Source organism: Acanthopagrus latus, chromosome 11, assembly GCF_904848185.1.
Source record: "Acanthopagrus latus isolate v.2019 chromosome 11, fAcaLat1.1, whole genome shotgun sequence".
Lineage (NCBI taxonomy): Eukaryota > Metazoa > Chordata > Actinopteri > Spariformes > Sparidae > Acanthopagrus > Acanthopagrus latus.
In genome coordinates this window covers 20150126-20163612 of record NC_051049.1, presented here as the reverse complement: position 1 = coordinate 20163612, position 13487 = coordinate 20150126, and the positions used below count along the sequence as shown (strand labels likewise).

The 13487-nt window shown below is 41.8% G+C and overlaps 1 protein-coding gene across 2 annotated transcripts in view; it reads right to left on the bottom strand.

Moving 5' to 3' along the window:
- Positions 1 to 1224: 1224 nt before the first annotated feature.
- arid3a (AT rich interactive domain 3A (BRIGHT-like)) overlaps positions 1225 to 13487 on the bottom strand; it is a 48981-nt gene continuing 36718 nt past the window's right edge. The window contains exons 5-9 of one of the 2 annotated variants that reach the window (XM_037114594.1): positions 11659 to 11842; positions 10536 to 10783; positions 9997 to 10287; positions 9405 to 9494; positions 1225 to 8866 (exon numbers count right to left, since the gene is read on the bottom strand). In XM_037114594.1, coding sequence (XP_036970489.1) covers positions 8703 to 8866; positions 9405 to 9494; positions 9997 to 10287; positions 10536 to 10783; positions 11659 to 11842 — 977 coding nt within the window. In that variant the 3' untranslated portion in view covers positions 1225 to 8702. The remainder of the gene's footprint in view (positions 8867 to 9404; positions 9495 to 9996; positions 10288 to 10535; positions 10784 to 11658; positions 11843 to 13487) is intronic. The other variant, XM_037114596.1, reaches the window with a different exon arrangement.

The window sequence follows — 13487 nt, the reverse complement described above, 5'->3', positions numbered from 1 at the left end:
TTCACCTCCGCGGACACTGTTATTGGGCGGTGCTTCAGAAAACTCCAGCGTCAACGTGAGACAGGAGTCACGTTGCAGGCGGAAGACCTGTGTGTGTGTGTGTGTGTGTGTGTGTGTGTGTGTGTGTGTGTGTGTGTGTGTGTGTGTGTGTGTGTGTGTGTGTGTGTGTGAGCGACGATCTAGATTCTAGATCAATGTAAACAATAGTGCAGTTTCCTCCAAAAACATATTTTTATTTCAAATACACAAAAGGTTCACGGTAAACAACAGTAGTTAAAATGCTAGAAAATGTTATAGATGAGTCATTGCATGCCAGCTGCCCCAAAATCCAGAAGTTTCCCCAGTTCCCATCACAGCTGTACAGATGAAAAAAATAATATTGAGACTTCCATTTAATGAATGTAACCTTGAAAAATCCCACAGCTGTAGTCTAAGTACTTAAGTTAAGAATTCTTGAAGTTTGGCCCTGAACATCCAAGGGACACTAAGGGAAACTTCCAACATCCATTCAAATCATTCTTACTGAATGGTTACAGTAATCAAATTAATAACCTCTGCATTGTTCAATGACTTTAATGTTACATTCAGTGGTTTTATTGTTAGTTTGTTTACAGTTAAGATGCTTTTTATTGCCCAAAATGTTTACTGGAATCTGGGTCCTGGACACTAACCCCGCCCCATTTTTTTTTTTTTTACCAGGATGGCGATGTGTGAAGACCCTTAGTGTTTTATTAGAAGATTTTTTTTGGCTACTAGGCAAGCATACACTATATAACTAATATCTCCCTTTTATTGTCTATACTATTATTGACTTTTGTGCTGCTACTTATTTCCTTCTGTACAGCTGTGTTACCTGTGAATTTCTCCCAAGGGGTATCAACAAAGGAACATGTTATCTTTATGTGACCCCTGTGACTTGCATAAATGTATTCATTTTTTCCTGTCATCTTGTTGATTATGAGTCTGTTTGAATTTTATCACTCCAATGTGAAGTTCATGTAGCGTTGGTTTTCCGAAAACTCCATTACCTTATTTCCCCAGGTTAAGCTACTCAGTATCAATGCTTTATGTCTAACAGGCAAACCAGACTGTAAGGCAATTAAAAGATTGAGTTAGCACTGTAAAATCTGGTCTCTAACACCACGGCCATCGAATTAAAAGTGAAACACTGTCATTTTTGTCGCGTTATCTCAGGGAACATACAATAAAACACCCGAGGCTCTGTTAACATTTAAGAAAGGTGATATTTTATTAATTTCAGATTCAAAATAAAAGTATTCACACAAACACATATTGAGTAAATAGGCAAGAATAGCTCTTCACCCTTCGAAAACAAAGAATAAAATAAACAAAAAGGAAAAAAATAATAATAAAGACAGTTGCATTGCCCACCGCCACTTCACTATTAACGTGGTTACTGGGAAACATCCTATTCATCAAAAAAATCTAAATCATTTATAGAAAAAAATGAAAGTAGGAATAAGCACACAATAATAGACTGAAAAAAAAAACAATTCATAGTACTAACAGCAGTACTAAATGCAGTACTTGTTGTAGTACTAGTAGTAGTTAGCTGTTGAGCTGGAGGTTCCCTCCAAAACTTAACAGCAGAAGTGTTACGAACCTGTAACACAGAGAAAAACAGAGCGACGGGGGAAGCCACCTCAGTGTCCAAAATGAACCCGTCAGTTCACCTACAGGGTGACGATTATATCTGTTTATTCCAAGATAACAACATAAATACACCACAATACTTGTTCTCAATACAACCTCATGTGCGTCACGAGGCCACCACTAATCTGAAGTACTGCACTGGTACGCTGAAGTTCATTTCGGACCCTGGCGCCCGCCCTCCCGCCCTCTTTGTGTATCCACTAAACTGTAACTAGAGCCCTCACTGGGTTAAATGCATCAAACTGGAGGTAGAGGTAGATTTTCCTGAGAAGTTTGTAAAAGACAAGATCTATGTTATGTTTTTTTGTTTAAGTTCTGAGGTCTAACTTGAAGAAACGTGAAGCCACCCCACATCACGTCACATGCTACCCTAAAGTAATCACATCGTTATCATAATCATCAATGAATCTGCTCCTAATGTAATCTCTGTGTGCCGGGGTTGCTACAGCAAAAATCCAGTAGGGAAAAATAAAAATTTAAAAAGCAAGGAGAGAGCAAAACAAAATATATAAACATGATATAATTCACAGCCCTAAAAAGCCATATTTTAGAAATATTCTATTTAATTAATCTTAGTAATACAGGTTAATTCATACAATTGTCACAGCAGAAGGCATCTCGTTATTTCTCATCATCATTTTCTTCATGAAGTCAGTGGTGAAGTCCAGTCGAAAGCCCCGAAAACCCCACACGCACCTTAACCCGTAAATGTTGCAGCAGAATTCTCATGGTGGCAACATGTGGGAACAGGAGTCAGAGGCGAATTTTACATGCAAGACACTCTGGACTTATTTCAAAAGGTTCTTAAAGCTACAGCTCCGGCGGGTGTTAAAAGCAGCAAATATTTAAATGACTTTCTTGTGACGGCTTGACATTGAGCGAGCGAGACGGCCACAGACTCTGAGGGGTTTGTGCTGATTGGAAGCTGCAGAGAAAAGCACTACATTTGCGACCTTTGTCGTCGGAAAAGTCAAACTCAGAGACAAACAGAAAGCATTGGATGAAATTAGTCCGGCTAAGTCACTGCTCTGATCCGTGCAAGAGCACACAAATGCACCGAAACAAGCAGAATTTGAAACCAATGCACGCTTTTACACGACAATGTGGGACAGAAAAATGAAGCAAAGACCTGCAAAGTCCTTCCGCGATGGAACATACAGACACATACATGCAGCTGAAAATAACAGTCTGAGAACAGATCTTCTTAAACTCTTCTCAAAGCGCAGAGGTAAGACTGGTCCAGCATTCAGAGCTACTTTAATCTAATTGGTTTTTAAAATGCCAGATGTGGAGGAATCTGCCTGAACACAGGGTGAATGATTGTTTGCTGTGATTTAACAAGTGGCTGACTTCTCTGATTTTACTGTTCCATGATGATCTAAATGCAATCAACGAGGCTTTGTCACCTCAACAAGGAAGAAAGAAAGATACGAACATTTAAAATAATATACATGGTTTTGCATTAAATGGTCGTACTAAGGAAATGACTTTTTCTCCGCCTACATTTTTCCAGTGTACCAGATGTGGAGGAACCCGCCTGATCACAGCTACAGACAAACAGGCAAGACAGGATTGATTAATGATTCTTCACTTTTTTTTTTGAATACATAGATTATTAATATGAACATTTACAATATGCCCCTTAAATAATTTCGCCAAATTGTCGTACTGAGGGACATCGAACCCTTCTGTGTTCCTGGCAAGGAAATCTAACTGATTGTGCGTCATAACAAAACCCTCCACCGAGGGGAGCTCTCAGTAAAGAGGTTGAACAGCATCCACTCTGACATCTGTGGTCCTGAAATTGATTAAAGGTGAGAGCCACATTTTTTCAGCAGATATCTAATTGCCTGTGGTCCTTAAATGCGGCTTCAAAAGCCAAAGTCTTATCGGCGACGTTGGGACGAGGTTTTCCTGCGTGAACCTTCAACAAGGCCTCTCACTTCTGGCTGAGGCAAATAAATCTGCCGAAGCGTTAGCTCTTGAGGTAGGTAGGGCTCGGTTGAGGATGAAGGGATGTCAGAGTGTTTGGAGGTACACGGCGTTGTTCCCTGATTGTCGCAATTAAAAAGATGCTGCCCGCACACTTTACTGAGAGAGAGAGAGAGAGAGAGAGAGAGAGAGTGAAAGCTGCAGTACCTCCACTGTTCAAATGCAAATATCTCACAGAGCCTGTCAATAGATATACAATAAACATGGATCCTCTGAAGGGGGGGGGGCAGGTGCTTGAATGTTGCCTCAGGGGCCAAAAGGTCACAGGGTCGAATCTTAAAAAACGCAACGTTGATCCTTTAGATCAGTATTGATTGAATTTTGTTATCTCCTGCCGCCCTCCCCCAACCCAATGCTTTCAGCCTCAGCATGTCTCTATTTGATTGTCAGCCATTACCAGCGACTGTGACATCTGCTTCTCATACTGAAGGAGAAACAGAAACAGAGGGAAGTTCTGGGCTTTCTGAGTGTTTTGAGTCTTTTTCAAACTGTGGGTTTTGTTATAGTTATGGCCTATACATATATCTAAAGGTTAGCATTGCAAGTATACACTACCATCGGAGGCGCCCGCGACTAATTTTTCACTGAAAAACTAACGTGCCTTCCTCTATAACAAATCCACACTGAGAACTAAGCTGTGAGTTTCAAAATCGGACCAAAAATCACCATGTAAACAATGTATTCGACTACCAGCATCTCCTCTTTATCTATGAGTGATAAACGACTTAACTGAGTTGAGCACACGGCAAATGAAATGCAACGTGGTTTTGCGTGACCTCCCGCCACTGTAAGGCTGCTGACACAAAGCCGTAATCTCACACTGGCTGAAGTTTCAGTTCTGCTAAATGTTTTTCTCACATACAAAGACACTGGTTAAGTTAAGCCTCTGTGGTCGGGGCCAAAAAGAGGCACCAGACTTCGACTTGGCGAAGATATGCAGATGTAGGGGAAAGAGAAAGCTGATGTGAAATCTAGTCAGTCTACGATGTTGTTGCTGCTGTCTCAACATCAGTCTTAAAAATAGAGTGAACAGCTGTGGTGGCCTGCAGACGTCACAAACAATAACACACAGTGGCACCACTGACAGGTGAGTTGAACCGGACTGTGTTATCCTATAACTGTGCCAGCTTTTACTGAGAAGAGCTGCAGTTTGGGCACTTGTGCCACCTGCAGGAAACAACTGTTACAACTTCCTTTTTGTAGCCTCTGTTTGTGGGTGTTTGAGAGTTTGACGTATTATTTTAAACTGGCAAAACAAGGTGTGTTAACACGGTTGACAAAAATTCTGTATTTGAACTCTGGAGCATGTTTATTGGTAGATCAGTGACTCGTTCTCAGAATAATTAACATTTCAGCTCACTTGCCTGAAGGTCAGGTGCCTGAGGAAGCTTAAGGATTAATGGACAAAGGTAACAGTTGGTGGAGCTATGCTTCTGTTGGAACATGTAACAACCACTGAAGGTTAGTATGACACTATGATACTACATGATTATTGATTTATAGTGCGATGGCCACAGCGCCCTGTGTACTTGTGTGTATGTTTGTGTGTGTTGTGTATGCTCAGCTGGGTGGAGCTGAGGTACTTCTGTGGTAACCGGGAACATCTGGCCAGAGTTCCTTAATTATTTAAGCCCGCCCGCCCAGACGCCAGTGTGTCGACCCCTTCAACACTAACAGAGCTCTGTTCACCACTGTTTTCTATACTGACTTCGAACCTCGTTCAACTCATTATCATTATCACCTATTATCACGAAAGGCGCGCTACAAGCAAAGTTGGACTAGATTGACAGATACCACAGATTTATATAGATGTAGATAGTTAATGGCCTCTCTTCAGCCCAAAGAGAGCTGCTTGCCTGATGCATACACCAAAAAATGTTTTGTAGTTTTCATTAGGTTCCCACTTTCCACAATAGACTTTACATCGTGACGCCGTCACAGATTTGTAAAATTGCATTTTCGGTCTACGTTTTATTAAGCCACGCACTGTATTCATTGATTTTAAAAGTTGACTTTACTTTTAAAAAAGTCAGGAAACCTATTACCTTATAATTTTCAAGTAAACTTCCATTTAAGTTGTATGAGCTACAAAGTTTTAACGATTTAAAATTATTAGTCTAATTTATCAGATAATTTAGGGGTAATTGGTTTCACATTGTGAGATTTTACGGTGTTTTTGTCATTCCAGGTGTCCTGTCATCGGTGAAACAGACATCTCTTCTGACGACTGCTGGGGAATGTTTCGCTACAACGCCATGCGTGACCACCGGAGCAAGGCTGAGTGGTGCCCTCATATCCTGGCCTATCGCACATTCATGAATGATACAAGTGTAAATTGTAAAACCTCAAACACACTCCAAGAGAACAGCAACAGTGGCGACTGCAGCTGTAGAGGGTGACATTTACATATCTACATCTGCAAGTCAAAACTGCTGCTGCTTTTCTTCCCTATAGGGGGCGTAGGGTGAGTTTGTGAGTCCGTTTTAAAAAGGTCCACCAGCTCCATTTCTGCCTAAAGAGCCCATCAAATCCTACACCCCGGATATTTAACCTCATTAGATGCTTGATATCTAAACAAATACATCACTGTTAGTATTCTATGTTCTATATTTTGACCGGACTTCCTCAGAAAATGCTTTATTGAACTCAACCAATGAGATCGCGTCTCTGCCCCCAGAGCAGTTCTGCCTCTAGCAAATGTTTGACAAAAATCTATCTAAAGCTCCACTTTTCTTCCTTGAAAGTAATAAAACAAGCGAGGTTGGACAGGTCACTCCTGAGCCTCACGGTTTTGTTTAACTTTAAGATTCACTTTTAATGATCATATGTCTCTTTGGATGAGAATCGTTGGCTGCTTGGGTATAAAGACTACTTCTCAGAACTGACCGGTGTTTGCGTAGCAGCTGGTGGTGATTTCCCACCAAGAAGCGGGTCCAGAATCAAAGCCACGACAGCCATCTGGTGATATTTGACTGGAACAGTAAAAACTGATTAGACGGAGGTACTGCTTGCTCTCTGGTCATCTCATGCTGTGTTAAGGCCTCTGAACAGAACCCACATACAAAGCCTGATTTACTTCCTAACGTCAGTAGGAATGAGGCTGCTTTGCGTTGGGGGTGGGGTCGGGGGGAGTTGAGTAACAATATTTAACAGCCAACAGTCCAGAGAGGTAACACAGGTTAAAGTTCAAATAGCTGAATGATTGAGAGACACAACTACTTCTGAATGATCTCCACTCTGGCTGATTTAACTTTTTCTAAATCTAACTTCAGTGAGTGGTCGTGCAGACGCTAAAAGACACAAGTCGCGGCTACGATTACTTCTGAGCTCACATTGTCGAAAGCCCCTATTAAGCAACATCTCAAAACAGTCAGAGGATCACAAGACATTCTCTGTTGACAGGTGACGAGCTAGTCCTTGTCACAGGCCAGGATAAGAAGCACTTGGATCAGAAGAAGCACTAAGTCATGCAAAACACACAGCTGAAACAAAAAAATAACAGCAACTGTAAACTATAACACAAAAAGCAAAACAACAAAACGACAGGAAGGAGTTGAAATAACTGCCGGGAGAAGTTTCCTGACACCTGATTGTCCATGTGAGCGTCTCCACAATGATGAGGATTTGGTGGATACACGACTCCTGCGAATTCACAACATGGAATTGCAGCTTTCCTGCAACACTCCACATCGCTGAAGGGCTTTATCTACAAATACGGGGATGAATCCGACCTTAAGACAATCACTCCACTAGAAGGCCGAGTTAGAAAAAAGGATAAAAATGTGATCTTTCTGCAGAGAAAGGTGTTGAAAAGCACTGTGCTGTCAAGATATTGTACAAAGCAATTAGCAGTCGGACACCTGAGAACAATCGAAGTGTATTATTCACAACAGGAAGAGTCTGTGTAGACGCCACTGAGACTCAGACAGTCCAGCGAGACAAAAAAACCTCAAGAAGGGTTTTAAGTCGCGGTCCCTCCTGCATGACTGACAGCCATTTTGAACACTAAGCCTGACAACTGACATGCAAGATTGGCGTAGTTATGGATTGAACTGGCTTCGTGTCAACAAATGGGTGAGGATTTGGATAAAAATCAGCCAGCAGTCTCAGGAAGGAGAGCCACATAAGCTGCTTTAATTCAGCAGGGACGTCAGCGACGTAGCATTCTAGCTAATCAGCTGCTACCTAGAGCCTGGCAGCAATCGATAACGGACCAAATGTACTTAAAAACTGAACCAATATCCCTGCATATTCTTTAAATTCAGTTATTGATCTGATGTGTATCTGGGTCCACAACAGGAGCGCAGACCTGCACTCCACACAGAGATCCAAAATGGCTGCCATGTGAATAAGGTTATAAGGTTTTCCACAAAATGAGGTCACAACGGTACTTTGTTATATGCCCTGACGAAACAACATATACCTTTAAAGCTTTTCTGATTAAAAATAGAGGATATTCATATTTTCTCTTTTTTTTATAGAATTCTAAATATATAGATTTTTTTTCCTGCATTAAGAGGATTGTTAAAGATTTAAATGATAAAACACAATAAGGAGAATAACAATAATGATAATAATGACAATGAAAAGATCAAATAAAATAAAATTAAAAAAAAATCTCTCCCCGAGAGGATAAAACATCGCTGTCAATCAGTAGCTGTGTTTGTGTGTAAACAGTGCATTACCCTTCCTAGTTATTACCTTCTCTTTTGTTCTCCGGTAATCTGTACATTTATGCAGAAATAAATAATTCACAGGTTGTGCATACATATTTGTTTAGCATATACTGGCTCTCAGTTGGGATAGTTTTTCTTTTTCCGAAATCATTTTTGGCTATGAAGAACAAGAGAGGTGAGTTGGTGAGAGAAAACCTGAGATAGTGTACTTCAAGTGATTTGTGAGTTTCAGTTTGTGTCTGTACAGTTTATGGTTCTTTTCTTTTTGGCATAGATTATGTAAAAAATGAGGTTGATTTTTGGCTTTACTTAGCATGGTAAGTAAAAAAAAAAATAAAGGGGGAAAGGCTGGGGGGTTTGTTAAGACAATGAGTTGCTGGAGGTTGAGGTTGAGGTAGGTGTGTTGAGCTGCTGCTGCTGCTGCTGCTGCTGCTGTGGAGCTACGATGCGACTCTTGTTGGAGAGTGACGATCCAGACGCGCCGGACAAGGCTGACCCTGCTGCTGCCTGAGCAAAAAGAACACCTGGACAGAGAAAGGTACAAGAAGGCCAGAAATGGAAGTCAGAATACAATTAATGCCTGCTGAAATTAATCTCCATTTTCAAACCAAATGTATTGGAATAGTTTTGGGGAAAACACTAATTTGCTTGTTTGCCCGTGACTCTTGTAAACAAGATAAACTACTAACTTTACGCAGTCCAAAGTTACTTAAACTGGCAACAGGTGACTTTTTTTTCCCCCAGGAAATGGAAGTGCAACTGGAATAAATATGGAACTCTACACTGCAAAACAAAAAGAACCCCAAGGCAAGGAGGGGCATTCACTGGATGGTGCTGTATCAGAGTCTGTTCCCTTGCTAATATGTGTTTCCTCTTACCAGTGGGACATAAACGGGTCAAATTTGGATTCTGACAGTTCTTTTTTGCCTAGGACAGTAGGCAGGCTGAAAGCAGTAGCCATGATTTTATGAATTATGCTTATTCACTCTGGTTCACCTGGCTGTTGTTCGCCAAAGGAAGTGATGAGCTGGAATTCCCATGTCACATGACAGCGTTACTCACCGGTGTACACCACTCCATTGAGCTCCACCGACATGCTGATACTGCTTGTGCCGTTGGTGGTGAGATTCAGGGCCGAGTCCTGCCTGGCTTCTGTGAGGAAGACAACCACAATGTAGAAACAGTCACTTATTAATGCAGTTTTATTCAGTATAGAGACGACAAGGCGTTTTTCCATCACTAGTCCAGAGTGAACTGTGTATAAACCAAACAAACACAATGCAACTCAAGACCGCAATACTCTTAGAACAGAAACAACTTCTGAAAACATGAAATTCTCTCTCATTTCTCTGAAGTCACCTGTATTGTCAGTACTGAGAAACAGTTTGCATGTTCCGTCAGATAGACAGAAACCAAAAGAAACACTGCCATACGATCAAAGAAGGGAATCCCCACTCAAACTGACACGCACACATTCTATATGCATGCATGCATCTGCTTGTATAAGTAAAACAGGTCAACATATAGGCCTTTCTCCTCACGGTTTGGTGATGTGGTTTGTGGCGAGATTACAAGAATGTCTGAAGATACCATCTGCCAGGAAGAATGCTCACATTATCTGAATGTCTCAGAAACTCCACAGTGAGTTCAGTACCTTGGTTACTGATGCGGATGTTCATGGGTATCTGAGCAGTCATGGCTAGCAGGTTGTGTTGTAGAGCTCTCTGCAGGATTCGGTGCTGTTCCTCAGCTGGCAGCGCCATCTTCTTCTCTGGAGGCTCGCCGGCCTCCAGCTTGTCCCTCAGCTGCTCCAGAGCCGCCACCTGAGCCGCCATTGCTGCCTGAGCCGCTGCCGCCTGCACGGCAGCCACCGGGTGACCAGCAAAACCACCCACTGGCAAACGAGCCATACCGATTCCCGGCAGCGACTGGCCTGCCTCCTCTTCTGACCGGGCACCACAGAAAGGGAGACGGGGGATTAAATCAAGCAAACTAAAATACTACAATTGAGTAATGTGGGCAGGATGGAAATGTCGTTCCTCCCTGAGCACACTGAAAGAAAAACAGCTAGTTCCACAGTCACACTAAGTCAGCAGAGACAGCAGCAAAGCACATTTGAGTCTTTGATTTCAATCATTGACCCTACTGGTTAATCCCATATGACGTAAGAGCAGTGTAACACACGCATCTCACCTTTCTTGATCTTCTGGATGGGGGTCAGCGAGGCCCCATTGGTGCCCACCTGCAGGCCCACACTGGGCGTGGAGAGCTTGGGCGACGAGAGCATGGTGGGAGTCCCGTTGGGTGAGTAGGTGAAGAGGGAGCTGCCGAAGCTCTGTCGTCGGCCCTCCCGCCGATTACTGTCGATGGCTGCCTGGAGCTCGTTGGGGTTGCTCAGACCCCTCTTATCACATTCGTATGGGTACAGGTACTTCATGTATCTGAAGGGAACACAATCATTTTTTAGTGTTTAAAATGAATACATGCAAAACTGTAACTAATGAGGTAAGCTACACATTGAACACATCAGACCAGTGTTCTCATCGTGAGGAAATCATTGTTTAAATTTAACTTTCACCTCTTTTATTTCTTCCTTTTTATTGGTTTTAACTCAGCAGTCTCATAATATTTATTAGTAACCTTCTTTTATTCTCACCATTCTAACACCATTAATTCATGTGTTGGTCATGTTACTAGTCTTGTTTATTGCATTTTTTTAGACATTGTTCAACTCACATGCATTATTTAGGTGATGTTTTAAGCGAAGTACCCCTTTAAACCCCTCGTAAGCATTGCCCTGGCTACAGTGAATCAATCAGCTGAATGAATTAAGTAACTTGAAGCAATAGAGGGAGATGCTCTGAAGATCATCTTGAAATTGCAGCTCTCACTCTCATATTAATGGATCTGTGAGACAGCTAATGAGGAGTGAGCGCGTGCTGCCATTTGAACCAACTACAGGAAATGGCTTCGAACACAGAGGTTAATTGGTCAAACGAAATGGTTGTTGACATCCGATAGCCAGCAGCTTCACATGCTTGAAACGCTCAGCAGAACCAACGGTTTATGAGGGTGGAGAGTTGCGGATACTTAAAGATACTGAAATAACAAGTTTTACTGATCTCTATTCTGGTGGGATAACAGAAATCAAAACTGCGCTTTTAGTTTGTAACTAACGGTGTGAATCCAAACAAAAACGAACCCTAACCCAAAGAGTAACTAGTAAGTAACAATAAGTACAGCTACAAAACAGATCAAAGAAAAAAGACGTGGTGTGTGGTCACACCAATGTGTGTGTGTGTGTGTGTATACTGACTGTGTGCGGAGGGTGAAGGCTGCACTGGTGATTGAGGTAGGCAGGTTGAGTCCCTTGGTGATCTCCCTCCACAGTTTCTTGTTGATGACCTCCACCAGGCCACCCTTCTCCGTTACCAGCCTATAGAGCATGTACAGATCCAGGACCTGTTTGGCCATGATGGGAATACGATTCACTGGGGTTCCTGGAATAATAAACACACACACACAAACACACAGGGAAACTCATTTTTATATCGACAGAAATGTGTTCATACGCTGGTCCTTGCTGGGAATCTTTGGGTTTTTGACACAAGAGCAGACTACAGACAGAGCTTGCTTTCACCATTTCACCAGCCAATTACTCATTTTAAGCCGATCAGGACTCAGAAAGATGCTGCTGGGGTATTATGACATTCACATTTCTTTCAACCAGGAAATGAAGCCATCTTGGGTTGGGTGACTTTTAACCTTGAGAACATAAAGCAAGAAGCACACCAGCATGAGCTTCAATGGAAGTCTGTCAAATGTATCAAAAATCAGTCGTGTGACCTTTTAAGGTATTGTAAAAGGAAACTGGAAACAAACATTAGACACCATCCTGGTGAAGACGAGGAACATTTGGGAAATAAACCCCTCTTCAAGCATGATGTAAAGAGGAAAATTCAGTCATTATCTAGTCACAGTTGTCCCCATAGACAGCGAGGTGAAGTAGACCACAAAACATTTCTGGAGCTTCACGGCAAAACAGTGTTGCAGTATTCTCCTTAACAACTGCTGTAGATGGAGACCTTGGAAGCTGTGAGATCTTAAATTGATTATAACACATTTCATTTACACTTTTGATGTGCAGATGAGATTGTGCACCCACTTCAGGGTGGCACTTCAGTGAGGATTAAGGCTTAAATGTTTTTTTTTAATTTTTAATGTCTTTTAAATGATTTTTTTAATGTCTTCTAATGTAATTTGTGTGCGCCTGTAAAGCACTTTGAGTTGCCTTGTGTCTGAATTGTGCTATACAAATAAACTTGCCTTGCCTTGCCTTTAAAAAGAGTGGAAATAATGTCCTATCAAATCAATTTAGGAAACTGGAAACAAGCACCACATGGTAAAAGCTGTATGGCGCTTAGGCTGAAACTCAGTTTTGCTGTGAAACTCCAGAAATGTTCTGGGGTCTACAAAACTACAAGACTTTCTGCCGTCCTGACAGTAAGAAGATAATAACGGAAATTTCGGTGTCGGTTGAACTCACTTTAACATGTAGAGCATTTAAATGAGTGTCTCAAAATATACACCCAGTATTTGTGTGGTTAACATTATTCAACCTGACCAGGTCATTCTTGTCATCAAACTAGAGAAGGGCATGAGGGTGTGTTAATGACAAACCAAGTATGACTCAAAATGCCTTGGGACAAGACTTAATCAATACCTGCAATCCTGTGTTAATCTGTGACAAGTCCTTTTCCCATCAAGGAAAATCAAAGCCTTCATTAATCTTTTCATCAGTCTGTTTTTCAAGTGAATCAAAAACGCACTCACGGGCCAATGTTTAACATAAAATATAATCAATCCTCTGTTTCCACATAAAGGAGTATCGCCTCGGTTATCTGTATGAGCTCCAGATGGCGCTGTCACATTCCCAGAGCAGAGTTGTCAGATCCGCCCACTGCCGGTGGCTCCCATACTGTAAACATGTAGTGCTGGTGTTTTTTCAGTTGTGAGCACATGTCTGTTGTCTCTCATGCCAAACGTCTGTACTTTGATATGATCAAGCCCTGAGTCAACTTGTCAAATTAACAAGATTAATGGTCACACGAGAAGTGAGTCATGGCAGCCAATACATGCAAATAA